This window comes from Mastomys coucha, unplaced genomic scaffold (genome assembly GCF_008632895.1).
Source record: "Mastomys coucha isolate ucsf_1 unplaced genomic scaffold, UCSF_Mcou_1 pScaffold1, whole genome shotgun sequence".
NCBI classification, from domain to species: domain Eukaryota; kingdom Metazoa; phylum Chordata; class Mammalia; order Rodentia; family Muridae; genus Mastomys; species Mastomys coucha.
The window spans coordinates 3,389,793-3,410,715 of NW_022196891.1; the positions used below are offsets into that span (position 1 = coordinate 3,389,793).

Consider the following 20,923-nt stretch of genomic DNA (forward strand, 5'->3'; position numbering starts at 1 on the left):
AAGGTTGGTCCAATATATGAAAGTGTATTAATATAATCCACTATATTAACAAACTCAGAGAAAGAACACATGAACTTCTCATTAGATGCTGAAAAAGCATTTGACAAAATGTAACACCCCTTCATGTTAATATTCTTGGAGAGTTGAGAAATTCAAGGCCCAGATCTAAACATAGTTAAAGCAATATACAGCAAGCCCACAGCCATTACCCAATTAATTGGAGAGATACATGAATCAATCCCACTAAAATCAGGGATATGACAAGGATACCCACTCTCCCCATATGGATTCAATATAGTACTCAAAGTTCTAGCTAGAGCAATAAGACAACAAAAGGAGATAAAGTTGAAAGAAATTGGCAAAGAAGAAATCAAGGTATCACACTTTGCAGATGATATGATAGTATACATGAGCAACCCCAACAAATCTACCAGAGAACATCTACAGCTGATAAACAACTTCAGCAAAGTGACCAGATATGAATTTACTCAAATAAATCAGAACCCTTCATTTATACAAATGATAAAATGGTCTGAGAAGGAAATTGGGGGAAACAACACTCTTCACAATAGTCACAAATAATATGAAATATTTTAGGGTTACTCTAACCAAACAAGTAAATTATCTGTATGAGAAAAGCTTCAAGTCTTTCAAGAAAGAAATTGAAGAAGACCCCAGAAAGTAGAGATCTCCCCTGCTCATGGATTGGTAGAATTAACATAGTAAAAATGACCATCCTATCAAAAGCAACCTACACATTCAATGCAATCCCCATCAAAATCCCAACCCAATGCTCCAAAGACATGGAAAGAGCAATTCTCAAATTCATGTAGAAAAACGAAATACCCAGAATAGTGTAAACAATTCTGAACAATAAGAAAAGTTCTGGGGGATTCATCATTCCTGACCTCAAGCTATACTACAGAACCAGAGTGATAAAAACTGTATGGTATTGGTACAGAGACAGACAGGTTGATCAGTGGGATAGAACTGAAGACCCAGAAATAAGAAGTAAAAAATATACAATATAAAACAGAACACATTTTCAATCAATGGTGCTGGTGTAACTGGAAGTCTGTATGTAGAAAAATGAAAATATATACATATTTGTCAACTTGCATAATTCTCAAGTACAAGTGGATCAAGGACCTCAACATAAAACCAGATACAGTGAATCTAATAGAAAAGAAAGATCCTTGAGCTCATTGGCATGGAGGTAAATTTACTAAACAGAATTCCAGTGGCTCAGTTTCTAAGATCAAGAATTGATAAATTTTACCTCCTGAAACTGAAAAGCTTCTGTAAAGAAAAGTACATAGTCAATTGTAGAAACTAACATCCTACAGATTGGGAAAAAATATTCACTAGTCTCACATCTGATAGAAGGCTAATATCTAAAATGTATTAAGTTCTCAAGAAGCTAATCCCCAAGAAACTATACAACCCTATTATAAAAATAAAATCCTGTATAGAACTAAGCACTGAGTTCACAAGAGAGGACTCTTAAATGTCTGAGAAGAACTTAAAGAAATGTTCAAAGTCTTTAGTGATCAGGGAAATGCAAATCAAAATGACCTTTAGATTCCACCTTACACCAATGAGAATGACTAAAATCAAATACTCAGGTGACAACACATGTTGGTGAGGATGTATAGAAAGGCACACTCCTTCATTGTTGATGGGACTGCAAAGTGGTACAACCACTCTGGAAATCAATCTGTAGGTTCCTCCAAAACTTGACAATAGATGTATTTGAAGACCCAGCTATACCACTCCAGGCCACATACGAAAAAGATGCTTAACATATAAAAAGAACACACGTTTCTCTATGGTCATCACAGCCTTATTTATAATATTCACAAGCTGGAAACAACCCAGATGTCCCTCAATAGAGGAATCTAATAGATATATACATGAAAGAATCACAGTCAGCTCACAACATCTACTCATGTTTACCACAGCACCATTCATGACAGTCAAGTAATGGAATTGTCTTGATTATCTATCAATGGATGAACAGATAAAGAAATGGATATAAATTTTTCAGCCAGTCAGTTCTTATATAAATCTAAACATACTCTCTTTGATATCCTGTTGTTTGCTGCCCTGCATCATGAAGATCCTGAGCTTTTTTTCTGTAGCCCCTTCACATGCTTCAGCAGTTGACCAATGGAACAGAAGTTGGGGCAGGCCAACTCAAATCCTGGATCTGGGCCTGTTTAGTAGTTGAGCTGGTCGGTCCACTAGATCTCCCACACCCACACCACTAAAGAAAGCTCTCTAGCACTGCTTCAGCTAGATTACCTAGTGCTACACCCAATACGAGGGAGGGCACTCTCTCATTCTCATGCCTTTCAGGCTGTCTCACCTGTTCCCATGCCAACAGGACCAGGACTAGGTGCAGGGCCAGAGTCTGAAGATGGAAAAGGGCGGGGCACATCCCTCAGACATTAACATGGCCTCAAGCAGCAGTCCAGATCAGGGCCATTCACCTGGTCTTTGTTGGTAACAGGCCCCCAATGCTGCAGGATCCCAGACCCAGCCATGGTGGCAGTATGGTCTAGGACCTCACCATTTCCTTAGATGGCATCACTAGCTACTCACATCAAGTTGTTCTACCTTCAAGTCTCCAGTTCTGACTCTCTCTATTGTACACAGATTCCTCTGCTTCTCTTTTCCATCTCTCATCTTAGTCGAGCCTGGGACCTCTGGGTGTCCAGGTTCTTTTCAGGAGTACTATACCTTGCCCTTGCTATGTGGCAATGGGCAGGCATCATCTCAAATATGGTCTGCCCAGGTCTGTAGCACCAGGCTGGGGGTCATCTTGGGAGTGGTCTGCTTGCTCAAGCATACTGGTGCTGGAAAGAGGTTGTCTCAGTCGTGGTCTGCTTGCCTGTGCTGCTTGGCGCTGGGCTGGGAGATCCATTAACTTAACTTCTAGGAATTAGGTTATATTATAAATTCATTTATGTTAAACCACCATTGAGCAATGAATGAGAGAAATAGTGTATAAGGCACAAACATGCAAGACTTGTGAGTATACTTGTCAAGCCCACAGAATTGAACCTCAGACATTTTTATCTCATATTACCCAGTTGTTTTTTTTTATAAATGGATATTACACCAACATGAATATGTAGAATACATGTAGACAAATGGTTATAAGGAGGTTCACCGTGTCAAATATTAATATAGAACCTCAAACTGCAAAGTAAGTGAAGGAATCTTGAATCTTCAGAATTCTAAATGTGTATTGACTGAGAAAAATCTTCTCACACAGTCTCACCCACAGCTTTGGTAGAGCCACTGTTTTACAACATAGAACAAATTATTTGAATCAATGAACCTGAAAGTTTTGAAATTTCAGGCTTGTTTCTGTTGTGCAATGTGGGTTTTGGCTTTACAATCTAATCATGCCTTACTCCAGGGTAGAGACCTTTCTGGTATAAACCTTTCCACAGACAGCAAATCCATTACTCTTAGTCAGACTGACACCGAGTGGCATCCCGGGTTGGTAGATTTATATATCAGAGGATCCTGTCATGGTCCAAGACACAGTAGTTCTCAAAGCAGAGCCAGATTCCCAGAATGAGCACAGTGTTTCCTGATGACAAAGAGCATGTTCTGAGGAGGTAGTTAGTATCTCGTAAAGGATTTGAATAGTGACGAGGACTCCTACCAGGACTCTTCTACTAAGAGTGAAGACATTGATGGTTGGAGTCCTACTTGGAGATTTTTAGTGAAATCCTGATTTTCTGTTAATTTCTGTCTTGTCTAGTTTCTGGTATGAGGGTGAATTCTGATGGAGACTTCTCTCTGGAAATTTCTTATAAGAGTCAACACATTGACCAGGAAAAAAGGTTGATGTAATTCTGCAACATCACATCCCAGTAAGTTTCACTGAACTGGCTCCAGGCATTCAAGGGCCACCTCCCAAAAGGGCAGCATTTCTTCCATGTCAGATACACAACAGAAATGTACAGCAGGATAGGACTCTTGCCCAACTTTGAGGAAGATGCACCTATACAAAATGAAAGCTGAATTGGGATTTCCATAAATCCATTCTTCTGTGGAGGGACATCTAGGCTGTCTCCAGTTTCTGGCTATTATGAATAAAATTGCAATTAACAAGTTCAATCAAGTGTCCTTGTGGTAGAATGGCACATCTCTTAGGAATATGCCCAAGAGTGCTTGAGCTGGGTACTAAGGTAGATAGTTTTTTCTTACTGACTTGCCTCATACAGCCTTGACATGAGATCCTGTACCTAGTTTTGCTATAACTTGTTATGCCATAATCAGTTGATATCCCTAAGAGGAAATGTTTAAAAGGGAAGTGGAGGAATGAATTTGGGAATAAGGGATGTCAGACGGACAGGGAGGGGAGAAGGGAGAGGAAACTGGGGTACGGATGAGAGAAGAATAGAACATAAGGAGCTGGAGCAGTCACACTAGGTTCTTGTTTGTAGTGCAGTCTGTTAGTTCTTGTCTTTAAAATGATGCACACTATGGGGGCTGATTTGCTATCAGCATTTCTTTCTTCTCTGTATTTCTTTTTCTTTTTTCCTTGGAAGTTTTCATTATTTTTAGAGTTCAATTTTATCCTCAACTATTGCCTTTACTGTGATTGTTCATGGCTTACTCTATGGGCCATAATAAAATTGGTTCAAGATATTCCAAGAATATGTTCTCAGCACAAAGGGTTTTTTATTTGCCCAAAAGGGACAGAGGGCAGGGGTAAGTGACAAAGAAGAGAGAGAAGAAGAAGGAGAAGGAGATGGAAACCAAGAAGGAGGGATTTAAAAAAGGCAAGGAAGACTGGGAGATGGGTATTTGTCCTGGAGGAAAAAAGGCCTGCCTCTGGATAGAGACTATGTGGCTCATAGGAAAATGGCAGTTTGTAAAGGTAAAAGAGAAACTCCTGTGTTAGAATGAGGTGGTTAATGTTAATTGAGCCTGTTGATTAGGTGAGACAAAGGGGGCTTTTGATCGCTGGACATCAATACTTTGAGAGCTGGATTTTGGTATTCAGCCTCAGAAGGATGAAGTGTCCAAATAAGTGAATAGACCTTGGTGGCTAGTTTTAGAAATGTAATCTAATGGTTTCTAGTAAGGCAGAATAGAATTAAGGGAAGGGCAAGGCCTGCCAGAGCCATGTTTGCCGTGCTCTGGCTGGCTAGAGTCCCTTCACTTACAGGAGCATCAAAACAGAAACACCGCCAAGGCTATTCACATCTCCCTCTTTGTGTCCAATTAAAAGGTTCTTTTCTCCCAGGTATAAATTAATCACAATTATTACCATTATGTAATTTATAAAGTATAAGATACACTTAATACCCAGTCCATCAATTTTGTCAATTTAGATAAACTACTCTACCATCTATCCTAACTTAAAAGGCTTACAATTTTACACCTGAGTTATGTCCTGATTTTTAGTTTGTATACCATCTGAAGACCATCCTCTCTATCTGAATAGCTTGGGTTGGCTATGAGATTATGGCCAGTCTTCAACCCTGCCAGAAATCTGAGAGCAACTTAAATATTACCAGAAAAATATAGGCAGCACTCACATAGCTCCCCAAACTAAAACAAATGGTAGAAACAGCCATCTACCTGGAGAGTTCACTATTCCTCAAAACGTTAGAGCAATTGTCTTCAGCCTTCTGGCCCAGAACATCTGACGGACAGAAACAGGAAATATCATGAAGGACTAGCTTATTCTGTCTCGGCAGAACTAAGCTGTCAACTATCCTGCATCTTGTTTCATGGACAATATTGGTCTGCAGAAGAAATAGGCAGTTTCCGTCCTATGGCTTCCTTGCTATTATGAACAATCTTTCCTGGCGGTGAAGATGCTCAATTTCTTCTTTGAACCAAGAAGGGGTGCTGTCAGGAGCAGATATGTCTCAACATCAAATGATTAAATAACATTAAATGTCACATACTGTGGATTTCTAATGTTTCTGAAAACGATCTATATAAAGTATATCTGAACTGTTGCTCTTTAACTGCTTTCAGCTATGTCTAAGTGGAATATTTAAAAAACATCCTTTTATTATCAACTTTTATTATTATTATTATTATTATTATTATTATTATTAGAACTATGATTTTGGATCTAGCACTTAACTCATATTGATTAATCATCTAAAAACAGTTTGTAATAGCAGTTATAGAAGGACTGCGTCTAAGCTTTGTATTTTTAACTTTTTGTACCAATAGAAGAAATTCATACTAATGAAAACTTTAAATCTGTATCAAAAATAAATTCTGTACCAATGTAAGAAATAATAACTTCAACTTTGTAACAATTATAAAGATTTCTATCAATTAAGATTACACAACCTACTCCAGCTATTTTCTCCTTGTTCAAATAATGACCATTTCCAAATTCCCTAGAATGACAACCTTTGGAATAATCACTTCCAGACCCCCAAACCACGGGAATTGAGATCACTACTCTCCATAGCTTCTTCCTCCTGAATACAAGTGATGAAATATCTTTAAAGATGAAGGGAAAGGTAGGGAAAATAAGAGATTTGGTTAGGCCTTAAGAAGGCCAAATCAACAACTGCTATTCAGTCTCTGATGCATTAAGTTCTGACTGAATCTATCTGAAAGGTTGAATTTGGCAAGATGACCTGGAATCCACGATGCGGAGAGTCCATGCAGGTCAGTTCAACATGTCTGAGGATGAGTCTCACCAAAGATGTACACTCTGCAATACACAAATCTCAAAAGAGGATTTAAATACCACCAAGATATCTGTATGGATTGTATTAGTCTATGTAGGGTGCAGAGACTATTTAAGAATGAAATTCTGCCCCTTGTTTTAGCATGTGAAAGACAACTGTTTTTTTTTTCATGAGCCAACTTTAATAATAACCAATCATAAGTCTTCATCCATGGAGGCTGTTGTAGCCTTTCTGCCTACAGAAGGGGTCCCAGCGCCTCTGGACCCAAACTCTTGTGTTAGTTCCAAGCTGTGGGGAGAATTCCCAGTGTGGCTTGGGCAAAATCTGCATTCTCTTCTATCTTTAAAAACCATCAAACCAAACTTAGAATTCTATCCTATTATAACCTGCTTGTAGGAAGCAGGCAGCTTTTACTTAGGCTCTCTGCTTAGAGCCATTATACTGTTACTTTTAACAGCAGGGGAACTCAGAGCCTGATCTGAGTCTATCTCTGTGTTTCTTTGTTTAAGGCTCCTGGTGCTCGAGTCACCATGTGACTCCTCCTTTAAATGAGAAACCTCCTCTCCCCTCCTTTCAGACCTGTATTATTGTGTCTGAATCAATTTGAGAATCCTAAGTAGTAGATTCTCACCTACCATGTTGGACATCATCTATAGTGTGCAATTTAAATAAACCCACGCTAGCTCTGCCAAGGTTCTAGAATAAGTAGCCACCTGTTTCTCCTTGCCCAATGCCGAAAATACCTGTCTGGCTCTGTTTCCCGTGGCTGATTTGCTAATCCACCCAAACCTGGTCATCTTGTGAATGCCTGGAGTTACCATTTGAATTCCATAGATTGACCACCCCGTGATTGGCAACACTGACCACCAATGGCCACTCTGCCTTTTTCCCCTCTCTCTTGCCTACCAAAATCATCACAAATGGAAAATAGCAGACAGCCTTAATATTTGTATTGGTAAATCTCCAACCTCAATATGCCGGTGCAAAGAACATAAAACTCAGTTATAATATTTATAAGTAGCATGCCTAGATTGGGCAGATATATCACCACACTATTCTATTCCTCAGCTATGAGATCCCTTGCTACTTGTGGCTCCTCCAGGCCACATGGTTCTGTTCCATCATCAACCTCTTCTTCCTCCATCTTCCTCTCTCTCCATCCCTCCGACTCATCTCCCTTCTTTCTCTTTCCTTTCCCCTCTCTAAAACTTCCAGCCCAATCTTTTTCTTCCACTGCCCAATCACAGGCTCTACTCTTTATTTGACCAGTTAAAGTGGGGAGCAGGGTTCACATGGAATCACCTGAGTATGTGATCTACTAGTTTGGGGGGCATGATTAGCATGAGATACAAACAGCACCAAGGGAATCCACAACAGGATGGCAGCACTTCCCACAGGAAAGCACCATGCAATTTACAGGTGTGCATATTGCACAAATAAAAGATCCAGAGGAACAAGGAAACCAAAGGAGCAAACCAAAATGGGAACCCACTGTTGCAATCTCTTTATTCAAGTGAGACACAGGAGCCAAGAGAGATCAACAGCAGCAAAACTTTACAATCACAAAAGCTCCAGTCCATGTTCAGGTTACTTATCTTTAATCATTGTGCCATATACCTGATCTTTGCAGCCCTCAGATTAGAACCCCTGGCATTTTCTTCCTATGTGTTACTCAATCTTCTAATACTGAGATGAAATATCTCATGGATACCACTGAGAAGAAGGGAAGGATCATTCATGAAGTTTCAGTCCGTGGTTCCTGGTCCATTGTTTTTAATCTGTGACAAAGCAGAAATGTGATGGCAGAAGGGCATGGCAGAAGAAAGCTACCTAATGATGGCCAGAAAACAGAACGTGAACACAGGATACACCCTTCAATACTTTATAGCCAGTTCCTTCATTCTGACAGCACTTCCTAATGCAACCACCTCCTAATATTGCCACCAAATTATCAACCTTTAGCAAATGACTTGTGTGTGTGTGTGTGTGTGTGTGTGTGTGTGTGTATGTGTATACTTTATATGCAAATAACACCACGAGTCAACTGGTAAGTGATTTTTTAACTGGTTCAGTCTCTTGAGAGGCAGGTAAATATGCTCAGGTGTGTTGTCTCAGCTTTGGTGTATTTTTGACAGGACACACAGCTAACCATGCTGAAACTGGGCAAATGGCCCATGTTATCACCTTTTCATTTGAGGCAGGATATCTGCCTATATCCTGTAGGACTGAAGACTGACCTGTGTGTCTCATACCACAAAGGTTTAGAGAAATCTAATCTGGAATCAATTTAGTGATTCTAGAGTGGACCTGGAATATATTTCAGTAACAGATACTCAATATTTAAACATCTCAGCTTCCAACCACCTGGGAATATGCTGTGCAGAATCCAGGAATTTTAAAAAATTTTCCCCTACAGGCTGACTAATTTTCCAGTGGTAATCCAGTATGTTTTATGACATAATTTTGAATTTATAGGTCCAAATACATTTTTCTGGTTCCATAGATAACCAGATTCTATGGATCTGGCTTAATTACACTCAATACATATCTTTTAAACACTTGAAGCAAAGAATGTAACATGGATCTAGGACAATTCTTGCCTTGAAGGATGCCAGTTTGCTACTAGAAAGAGACAGGTAAGATGATTAACATCAATAATGTTGTTGATCTCAAAGAGACAACTCAGTTAGAGGTTAAGATGTGAGAGAACATAAACTGGAGATGATCATAAATACCTTCTGGAGTAGAGTATTCACATTACACAAAGGCGTATGTCTGCTGTGTAAACTACAAACATGCATTTATCAGCTTAAGAGAGAAAAGCTAAATTGTAACCTGTGCTTACTTATCTTGGAATATCCTCTGGCTAGGCAGGTATATTCACCCACAAATTATAGCTTGAAAAGTTGCTTGGTAGTAGAAGTATTAGAAAACTTGAATATTGCCGAGATGATAGCAGCACAGGTACACCATTTCTTTGTTCTATAACCTATCGTCTTTAACCCACACCAAGTAGTTATTTGAAGGGATATTGGTTTTTTTTTTTTTTTTGCACTTTAATATTTGTCATGTGATACCAAAGCTTCTTTAAAGAGTTCACCTACAGTTAGTGTATATCCAGCCCCTTCCAGACAAAGCCTTAAAAAGCCCAAGATTACTTATAAATTCTAGGTTACACAACAGCTTTCTTGTAATCAACCATTTATTCAAAGAACGTTATTTTATGAAACATGGTCAGTAACATCACATCAACTTTACATGGTTTTGTAGAATTTGAATTTTAGGAAGAGACAGCTTTAGTCTGGTCTTGAGGTCAATGGTTTTTTGGAGATGAGCTGCATATGTTCTTGGTTTTAAAACTAAATCAGGGAAGATGCTCTTTATGGTCCATCTCAGAACGGTTGAGCACACCCCCCATAAAGCTGGCTTTTCCCTACCCATGACTTCCCATTATCAGCAACTCTCAGCTGAAATCCCATGAGGGCATTGCATTATTTATGAACACATAGAATCAATTTTATAAATGTGTTCTGACTTTGAATTCATATTTGCTACACCAAAGATTGCTAAAATAAAAATCCCTACTATTAAATATTCTTGATTGAATAGTTACAAATAACTTATATTTCCACAATCAAAATAAAACAAATTTTTGATGCTTATCATATTGTGCCTGATAGCTGTGAGTTTTTCTAAGACTAACCAAGTAAGGAAGATTTTATTCTCCTCTAAGCAAATGTGTCCCAAGCTCTGCACATTCCTAATACACATGGGATTTATCAGAGCAATGACCAGGTAGTTGATCTCTACTGTTTTTGACAGTCAAAGTTTATCTGACCTTGGACCCTTTGGGGGTCAGACTCCTTATGTCTGCATAGTTTTAGACAGGCCTGACAGTTTTCTACAAGTCAGTGCCTGTGAGCTGAGGGAAGGGGCGCTCCTCTTTATAGTTTAGAAGATGGGAGGGGTGGTTAAAAGATGAGCAGAAGGGTTGGAGAAGGCCAGCAGGTTCCTCTTGTCCTGTCAGCTTGTATTCAAATGCAAGCTGACAGATCAATGCCAAACTGTTTTCCAGAGTGGTTGTACCCACTTGCAATTCAACCAGCAATGAAGGAGTGTTCCTCTTTCTCCACAATCTCGCCAGCATCTGCCGTCACCTGAGTTTTTTTATCTTAGCTATTCTGACTGGTGTGAAGTAGAATCTCAGGGTTGTTTTAATTTGGATATGGAGAATATCATCTTGAGTGAGGTAACCAAATCACAAAAGAACACACATGGCATGCACTCTCTGATAAGTGGATATGAGGCCAGAAGCTCAGACTACCCAAAATACAATCAACAAATCACAAGAAACTCAAGAGGAAGGAAGACAAAAGTGTAGATGCTTTGTTCCTTCTTAGAAGGGGGAATAAAATACCCATCTAAGAAGTTGCAGAGACAAACTATGGAGCAGAGACTGAAAGAAGGACAGTCCAGAGACTGCTCCACCTGAGAATCCTTCCCATATTCAATTATCAAACCCAGACTCTATTGTGGATGCCAGCAAGTGCTGGCTGACAGGAGCTTGGTATAGCTGTCCCATGAGAGGCTCTGAAAGTGTCCAACTAATACAGAAGTAGAGGCTGACAGCCACCCATTGGACTGAGCACAGGGTCCCCAATGAAGGAGCTAGAGAAAAGACCCAAGGAGCTGAAGGGTTTGCAGCCCCTTAGGACGAACAACAATATGAACTAACTAGTACCCTCAGAGCTCCCGGGGATTAAACCATCAACCAAAGAGCACACATGGTGGGATTCATGGCTCCAGTGGCATATGTAACAGAGAATGGCCTAGTCGGTCATCAATGGGAGGAGAGGCCCTTGGTCCTGTGAGGGTTTATGCCCCAGTGTAGGGGAATTCCAGGGTCAGGAAGTAGGAGAGGGTGGGTTGGTGAGCAGGGAGAGGGGGGAGGAAACAGGGTTTGTTTTTTGTTTTTGTTTTTGATTTTTTTTTCAGAGGGATAACCAGGCGAGGAGATATCATTTGAAATGTAAATAAAGAAAATATCTAATTAAAAAAAAAAAAACAAAGTAGATCAATGGAGTTGCTGAGCTGTCTTTTGGTCAAAGCACAGTGAGAACTTTCTCATTGCCATACATCCCTGAAGGTCAGGCTGTCATCCCAGATTTCCCATTTCTGTCTGTTCTGCTGTGGTGATGCAGTTTCTTAAACATTCCTCCAGAGATAGGTGCTATTTATACATACATGTAGTACCCATTACTTGTTCTTTGTAAAAACCCAAAGCACATCACACTCTATAGATGGACTGACTCTTTTATCTACCTTGTTTGCTATTGTTAAGTGTGAAACAATAATATTATAATATTTTGGGTTCAAACTTTCCAGTGATTTCTATTCAACTCGAGATTGGATTTGAAATTTGGACATCTCTGTTTTAATTGTTCAAGAGTCAGTCCTTTCTGTTTTTATTTACTAAGAGCCCTCTTAAGGTCCTGATGTTAAATTTTGTCATAGACTTATCTGTATTCCTAAGCTCAGCTGTTAAGTGTTCTGTGGTGATGGAATCAGAATGATAAAAGTGTTGAAAATACCATGGTACAAGATACCACATGCTAGCCACATCAGCTAGTGAGAAGAAAGTACTAAGTAGCTTAAAGTGTTTTCATTTAATTTATATCTGACGGGAGCATTCTAATAATTATTACATTGGAGAACATGGATCTCTAGGGATCTTTCACCAAGGCTGCTGATATGAGAAATTATATTAGCATTAATATGTTTCTAATCTGTTCATTTTTGATAAAATTGTTCTTTTATATTGTAGTATTTAAATTTTTATTTGGGATGGAGGCTTGGCTTAGTGCTAGAGACCTTCTCTTGTGTGTAAGAGGTATTGAGTTGGATCCCTGGTACTACAATACATAAGACATAAAGCCATAAAATTTTCTTGTTCTTAAAAATAAAAATTGATGTGTAGAAATGTATGTGAACACAACCCCAGATTTAGCATATGTAAATTGCATTTAACATTCTGTCCATATTCCTCTTCAATGATTGACGTCCTGCCGTTGAAAAGATAGTAAAGTAATGAAGAAGTTGAAAGATCATTATTTTATTGAAAATGTGTCTTGTAAAAATCACAAAATTTATAAGCTTATGAAGTGTCTAGATATCTCCTAAAGCAATGTAGATGTTTATATTAATCAAATTAAAAAGAAGGTATGATTTTCTCTAGCTTACTTAACACAGGTCACAGATACAAGCTAGATTAGAAGACAACTTCTAATTAAAACACCCCTTCATCTTTATGTTGAACATTTTTCCCCAGAGAATCTTTATACAGAGAAACCAGATTTGTATGGATGTATACAAAAAAGAAGAAAAGAAAGAAAAATAGAGATAATAGAGCTATCCTGCCCCAACTAATGCATTCTTAGCAGGGATATTGAGATGGGAAAGAAAATGAAGCAAGAGAACCTGTTCCCAGGCCTAAACTAGCTACAATAACTTTTTTAACTTTCTGGACACATGCCAGAGTCACTGCACTTAGGGGGAAGACATTTTGCCAAAAAAGAGGATACTGTTGGTCTTGTTTTGCTTCACGATAAATAGGAAAGGGTGATTACAAGAAAAATATTGGAAGACTGGGGCAGATAATAAGCGGGATTCCACCCCTGTGGCAGCGGCAGCTTCTGTTCCCTCTTCATTTACCTCCACAAAGGACTTGTGTATCAGTTTAGACACCACGAGACCTTGAGTGCTGCTCGTGCCGGAGAAGTTAGCCTTCTGTGGATCAAAGGCGTCGACCATGCCCATGTGTTTCAACGGAGCTAGGAGCTCATACTTCTCTTCCACTTTGAACCGAGGCAAAGATAAATACAACTCGACCATATGCATGTTTTCTGGTCTTGTCCACTCTAGTAACTTATCAGCAGTGAGTTGTTCTTCAAGCTATAAAAGTGGAAGAAAAGAGATTGCCATGATTAACTGAAATACGGTAACTTACATGAAAAATGAGTTAAAGTGAAATCTCTAGCAATAAATAATTACTGATTTTTTTGGTTTACTATTATTTATTTAGATAATTTAAAGTTAGATTTTATTTCCAATATAAAAAAACCAGAATCATTGTTTTATACAAAATAAACTGTATACATCATTGTTTATGCTAACAGTCACCTATATTATTTTTAATAGATTTTTAAAATGTTTTTCTGTACACAGTATTACATTTTATAGTTATCATATAGTGCCTTAGGTTTTTTTTGTTTTCATTTAAAATACATACAAGCACTTTCTACACTGCTGTATATTTCTGTCAACCAAGTTTGACTTGTTCTATATTACTGTACTGGCATTATGTTGATATTTAATATTCATAAGTGCTTAATTTCTTGTTAGGCAAGCCTGCAGTGTAATTCAGACTGTGTGTAAAATACTTGTACGATAGGATGAACTGCATTGTATCGCTTTCAATTTTTCCTTACATTCTTGTTTAATTATTTTCCTTAGTGTCTTATTTGAATTTGATACATCAGGAAGAAATCGGATAATAGAAGGAAGAAATGAAGACACAAGCCTTACCTTCTTCAGACCTTCAATTTCCACTGGCAGCAGGACAAACATACTTAGCTCTTTGCCTTTGTATGGTATTTCCACAATCTTGGTTTGCACATTCTCCAGAAAGATGAAATTAAATTTGTTTCTTTGTTTCATCATTTGGACAGGTTTACTTGTATTCTGCAATAAATCAGGATGTCAAAAGCATATCAAGGGAGACACAGGAAAGGACAGATAATATTTTACCAATACAAAACACATCAACATCCTTCAGAGATGAACCTGATGCTTTGTGAATCCAGACAAAAGTTTTTTCAGTTACTCCTATTCATGTGAGGTTATAAAAATAGAACACATGTTTTATTTTATTTTTGACTTCCATGGCATTATTTATACTTAAACTACCCACACATCAGATTTTTCATTATGTAAATAAACTTCCAATAGTACCTTGTTCAGCCAAAACTTTTCTTCTGTGGTTTCCTTTTCATCAAATTTGTGATTCCATTGTCCTTTGAAATACACTGCGTTCACCAGAACCAGTCTAGTGCTACTGTTCAGGCTCTTACTAGGAAATAAGTCTTTGATTTTTCCTTCAAAGGGAAGAACAAAGCATCTCCCATCAGTATAGGGCGCTCTTCTGGAGGATGTTTTACAAGAGTTCACCATTGATCACTTATCACTGTTTACCAAAGTCATTACATGAACAACGCACTTCACTTGTTCATAGGAATTAGCCTTCCTCAAAGTGCCTTGTGAGCTACCTGGCATGGACACATAGTTCTTGTCATAGGTAAGTCTCTCAAGTTTTCTGTCTGGGTGATTATGGCCAACTTCACAGTGAATACTGATACACTGGTTGGATCTACACTGTCAACTTAATTGTTTTCCTTCCTCTTCTAGTCTTCTACCCAAGGCCTGATTTGCTCTTTTATACAAATGACATGGATTCTATAGTTTGAACCACATTCCTGGAAATGTCAGACATCACTCCTGCTATGTCCTCCTGTTAGCTTTCATGTTGCATTCCTGCAGACTTTGGCCTGCATAAATAGAGGTGAGATATGGAATAGGTATCTACAGAGATCTCTGTGCTAGGTGGTAAAGACAATGTGATAAATTCTTTCCAAATGTTAGGATTGAGAAGTGACCTGAGATCCAGCTGTGGTGACAAGAAGTGCCTTGCTTTTCTGACTGGCAAAAGAGAATGGGACTTTTTCTACTTTGACTCTTAGTTTTCCAGAGTTGCCTGTAATCTAGAGAAATTGATATGATATGAAAACATGTCTGGGTGGAGGCTTTCAATTCTCTCAGGTACCATTAAATAAGCTATATGCAAACAAGTCTCCTGTCGTATTTCCTCTGATTGGTTTTCTGGAAACTTCTCTATCTTTCTTCTTGCCTCACTTTATATTTATGGCGACCTTCCCATATTCTCTGGTGCTTCCTCCATGACCCTTCCATACAATACCATTTGTTTGGCTTTCCACCCAGGAATTAATCTTCTTTCGGCTTTCTTCTGCTGCATGTATGAAATCAAGTGATTCCACATTAGCTTGGTAATATTTCTTAATGTCTTCCAAAAATGTCTGTGAGATGTGAAGGAACCAAAACAATTAAGGACAACTTAGATATCACTCAAATTTTATTAGTTGATCAGTATAATATTAGTATAATCTGACTGTTGACCCTGATGGTAGCTGTTAGAATATGAGCACAAAGATCTTTTCTCAGGTAATAGGTAGGCAATATGAGAACACACTGAACTGAAGGCAACCTTACACTAATATAGCATCTGATAGATGATAGGTAAAAAAGAGGGCCTGACTTGCAAATTCCATAGTGAATTTTGCCCAGAGAGCTGATTGACTGATGAGCTATGGTACCACTAACTTTAACTATTGCAATTCTTCTTTTTTCATGTGGTCAATGGAGGAAATGCTATATTATCTGCTACCTCCCCAGTTCTCTCCAGGATTTCCCAGAACCTGCCCATTCCAGAAACATCCCACTTGCCTTACATCTGCTGACATAATCCCTGTGATTAAGGCAGTGCTGGTTCATTACTAATGTCTCATGAGAAGTTCTGGTGACCTACATTCTTCCATGGAACAGTTCCTGAGCCTAGGATTCACATACAAATCACTAGGCTCTTGGACAATCCTAGAGTTAGAATTTTGATTATGAAGCTGGTGCTGTTTGAGCAAGTGTTGTCTATCTGAATCTGCCTGGCCTTGCTTTTAGGTATGGCCATTTATACATGGAGGACCTAGAATGCAGATTAAAGTGATTCAAAGCCAGGTGCAACTTACCTGGAGAAATGGGAAATCCTTCGCTCCATAGATACTGTTGGCAGCCTTCAGGTCATAAGCATCATTGGATTTGTTTAACTGAGTCATAAGCTTTTGAAATTGTTCATGCACATTCTCTTTACCCTTTAATGTCCAAAAAGGTGTTTATTGAATTACTCTGATAATATAAATACTAAACCACAAAATAAATAACCAAACTCTTATCATCTGAACGACAACTTTACAACATTTTCTGGTCCCTGTTACATTTTATCTTAAACATCCCTCGTTTACGTTCAACCTCTAGCAGAAATGCCTTTTTCTTACTTTCATACAACGTGGTTTGCTGCTTTTTGAACTAAGTATATATACTTTCAGATTGTTTTGGTTTCAGTTCTTCAAATGTATAGATCATGTGTCATGTCTAAAAATCACAAATATATGGTTATGCTGTTTGCCTATTTAAAATATATTATTATATACAGCCCTGGTATATGTAGCCTTTAATGATATTGTCTAAGTTGATTGTGATTTATGGGTCTTCTCTCATGGTAGTTATTCTCTGCCTATATGATAGCATATACCCATGATTAATCTAAGGACTAGACTACATGAAAATAATATCAGTCTGAGTACAGCCTAAATAAAATCAAATAGGTTCTAAAAAAGTATGATCGCTTCAGAGATGCTACAGAGCCAAATTGTGAATCTAAGTATGTCTGAATCAGAACACTTCTCTTTTCCTGCTAACAACGTAGCATGGTTAATGTCTAAATACATATAGTTGTGATAACAGTCATTTTGTAAGATGTGCTTATTTCTCTTAATATGTGAATATGTGTTTATTTCTCTTAATCCAATTGTTGAATTAAGATAAAATTATTTTAGTAACATTATTGTAATACTGACAATTACTGTTTTCTTGCAATAACGTTGTCTAACATTCATATGGTTTCTTACTTTTAGCAAGCCAGACATGTTGACTCATACTCCTTATTTCTCCCACCTTGCAAGAATGCAGTCCCAGTGCATCAGGGCAGAGCTCTGCTAACATTTCCTATCTGTGAGGGGCAGAGCTAGAGCTGAATCTAGGCCATCCTCCTCTCCCCCCAATAGTGAATTTTTGTAGTTAATGAAGGTAATGACTTTGAGAAATAAACATCACAATAATCCACATGAAAATCTCTTTTGTTTGGAAATTACCCTACAGATTGACTTTACAAAATATAGAACATTCACCTTAATTATAATGCTATAAAAATCTGAAGCTCTTCCAGGCATGAGGTATCCTGTACTTACATGAGATTCTGCAGATTTTTCTGTTGTCTTCTTTCTAGTTTCATTGAATTGAAGAACCTGGAAGAGACATTAAGTCCAAAAGGAAAAGTTTACATAAATTTCTGTCTAAATCAAGAAAACCAAAACAGAACAAATCCCTAAAAATAAAGCCAAAAATTTAAAAAAATTGAAAATATATATACTCCAAATATATGTATAAGAATGTATAAGAAACACCATAAAGCTGACCTATCACCAGTCACATAGCTAGATGGCCATCCAGTCAGTGCTTAGGGAATACCTCACTTCACATTCATCATATCTGAGCCAATCCATTGCTGACATCAATAGTCTCTCTACTGTTTAAGATAATTTCTTGTTGTTGGACACTTGGGAGCAATTATTCTAATCTAGCACTTAAAGGATATCAGGAAACAACTGGACAGTGTTTGGGAAGGGAGTACCCCTCCCTTAGTTCCAGGTTCACAGTCATGGCCATGCCTACTCAGCATCTTGTTCTTCATCTCAGGCATCAAGCTTTATTGTCATTTACCTGTACACTGACAGAGTGCTGGAGAGACAAGTTCAAACTGGTCAACAAAATGAAGCTTAGACCTACCTTCTCAATTTGTTGTTCAGTGTTTCCTTTGGCTCCAAGCTGGAGCATTCCTAATGCTGTCATAATGCTGATTGGGGAATAGAAGATGTTGCCGTCTGATTCTCTGAGCTGCCTGTACAGCTCAAGTGTGAATTTAGTAGTGGCTTCAGCAAACAAATGCATGATGGCTTAGTGGGAACTTAAAGTCCTAGAACAGCACAAAGTCAGAACCAAGGTTAGGATGGCTCCACTAAATAAAATATCACTCTGTAATAAACATTTCTTAAAGAAAATCACATAACTGTTTTATTAGATTCTGGCAAATAAGTTTATTATAATCATTTTTAAGCCTTCTTCAGTGTACATCTCCTATCTAGAAGGTACGAGGTCAGTGTCTTTAAGACTTTGCAAACAGCTAATAGAAATCTTTTTAATCTTTCCTTCCTCACCAGCTATGCTAGCTTTGGGTGCAAAGGCTTCAAATGAATTCCAAAATATAGTATTCTGTAGCTTGCAGGTAGCTAGCAAGGAAACTTTTCCTTTAATTTTCTGTGGCTGACAAACACAATTTCTACAAGCTTCAGAAAATACATGCGTTTAACTGAAAATAAATAACTTACATAAATAACAAATTAAGTGAAGCAGGCATTTAACTTTTCTTTAGCAGATTAAGAAAAATGTAATCAGGCAAAAATGTCACATATACATGATATAAAACACACCACTGTTATGCCTAAATATAGTTCTTATTGTTCAGCAGTAGAAGCTGGAAGCACTTACTTGTGTTACTGAAGACAGAAGTGGGCTGAAGGCTAGGACAGTGTGTGTGACTGATCCTGAGGTCTGGAATTTATACCTCTCCTCTTAACCACTGCTGCCTCATCATTTCAATGGAACTACAAGTAAATCAACTTCAAATTTCATAACCAGGTTAGGTGATTTTTTTTTTTTTAGGTAAGCAAATAAGTGAGAAAAAGTTGGCTTCACATCCTACCACTGTACTTCCTTTTTCCACACACAGGTCACATAATTAATGGCTTTTTAACTAGTGTCAGCTGCTGACTCTTCTGAAATGCACATACGCACTTTTCTAATAGCAATGATATCACTTTAAACTTTGAACTTGCTACACTCCTGACAACTGTATTCTTCTGTACCTCACCCCAGTTACCTTAGTTTAGACCACTGAGTTGCCATTAAGGAACACCTCAGATACAAAACAACTACAAAGCTTACATTAGGTATTTTTCCTTATGAGAAATTTTATTAATTCTGCCAATTTCTCTATCACATACTCTAGGGATGAAAAGAGAAAAGGAAAAATAGTTCTAATTCTAGTTCAAATGGTACCAAACAGGTACCAAACACTCCGGAGATTATTTGTTGGTATTTGTCCCTTTATGTTTATTGTTTATTGTTTTTATTGTTTTTTATTGATTTAAGTTTTATTGCATTATGATGAGAAAAGATACATGATTTCAATTTATCTGAATTTGTTAACATTTAAAAACATATTTTAAGTAAATAGAATTAAATCACATTCTTGTTACTCTTTTGTACCCCAACTCCCCCCCAGAAACCTCCCTTCAATACCTACAATACCTTTGTCATATTCTTTAAAATTTATAAATATTATATCAATAAAATGAGCATTATAAAAGTTGTTTGATATAAAACAACAATCAATTTAACAGTCCTATGTAGATACTTGTCTACAGCAATACTGAAAGTACATATGTTTTTCACAATATAAATTTTAAATAACTCCAAAAATATTAACTGTATATTTTAAAATAATACATCACTACTAGTATTTTTTAAATGAACATTAATATATAAATCTTTTTGTTTGTTTGTTTGTTTTGCATTTAGTAGAGCTTAAAATCTTGGCTCTTACTGTGGTATATGCCCAAAATAAGAACAATTTTTAGACATTGTATTTCATTGTAACAAGGCTGTACTTCAATGACCCTCACATCACCAAAGGATTTTACCTCCATCATAGCTAAGCTGAGAGTTGATAGTTCTGCTGCACCAAGGCATGAATTGTAGGCATAATTTTTGGATATAGACTTCCTGCTATGGTCAAAACTATTTGACTTGAGTGAGTGACTTTATTCTTAGGCCACAGAGAACAGGTTATATTCATTTAAGAAATGGTGTGTATATTAAGATAGTCTATCCTTGAAGTCACTCACCAAGTGTTTCAATCAACAATGGTTCTGCTTGGAGGTGGCACAGACATTAGGTGAAGGTAAGAATCTGGTTCATTGGTTGTGATAATTTGAAAAAGCATTCATCTCAGAGAAAGAGTAACTTATAAAGTCCTCTTCTTTAAACTTGATTCAATAGCTACAAACATCAACCAAAGCATTCAGTCTCACTTTGTTGTTCTCTTACAAGCCACCTCCCTAGTTAATCGTCTGTTTCTTTTGGGTATATAAATACTTTTGAAGTCTATAAGCTGTTCTGAAAACCATAGTATAGTGTTAAAACATCAAATA

The 20,923-nt window shown here is 37.6% G+C and overlaps 1 protein-coding gene and 1 long non-coding RNA gene across 2 annotated transcripts; one reads left to right on the forward strand and one right to left on the reverse strand.

Moving 5' to 3' along the window:
• Positions 1 to 12,785: 12,785 nt before the first annotated feature.
• On the reverse strand, positions 12,786 to 19,221 carry LOC116069794 (serpin B4-like). Its single transcript, XM_031340725.1, has 8 exons — positions 19,200 to 19,221; positions 18,441 to 18,627; positions 17,843 to 17,899; positions 16,565 to 16,687; positions 15,724 to 15,841; positions 14,703 to 14,845; positions 14,277 to 14,432; positions 12,786 to 13,643 (listed from the first exon to the last, which is right to left on the reverse strand). Exons 2-8 carry the CDS (start codon positions 18,600 to 18,602, stop codon positions 13,239 to 13,241), a joined length of 1,164 nt encoding a protein of 387 aa, XP_031196585.1. The 5' UTR covers positions 18,603 to 18,627; positions 19,200 to 19,221; the 3' UTR covers positions 12,786 to 13,238.
• On the forward strand, positions 13,490 to 14,711 carry LOC116069795. Its single transcript, XR_004110142.1, has 2 exons — positions 13,490 to 13,689; positions 14,205 to 14,711. It is a non-coding gene; the product is annotated as an uncharacterized LOC116069795 (long non-coding RNA).
• Positions 19,222 to 20,923: the final 1,702 nt, after the last annotated feature.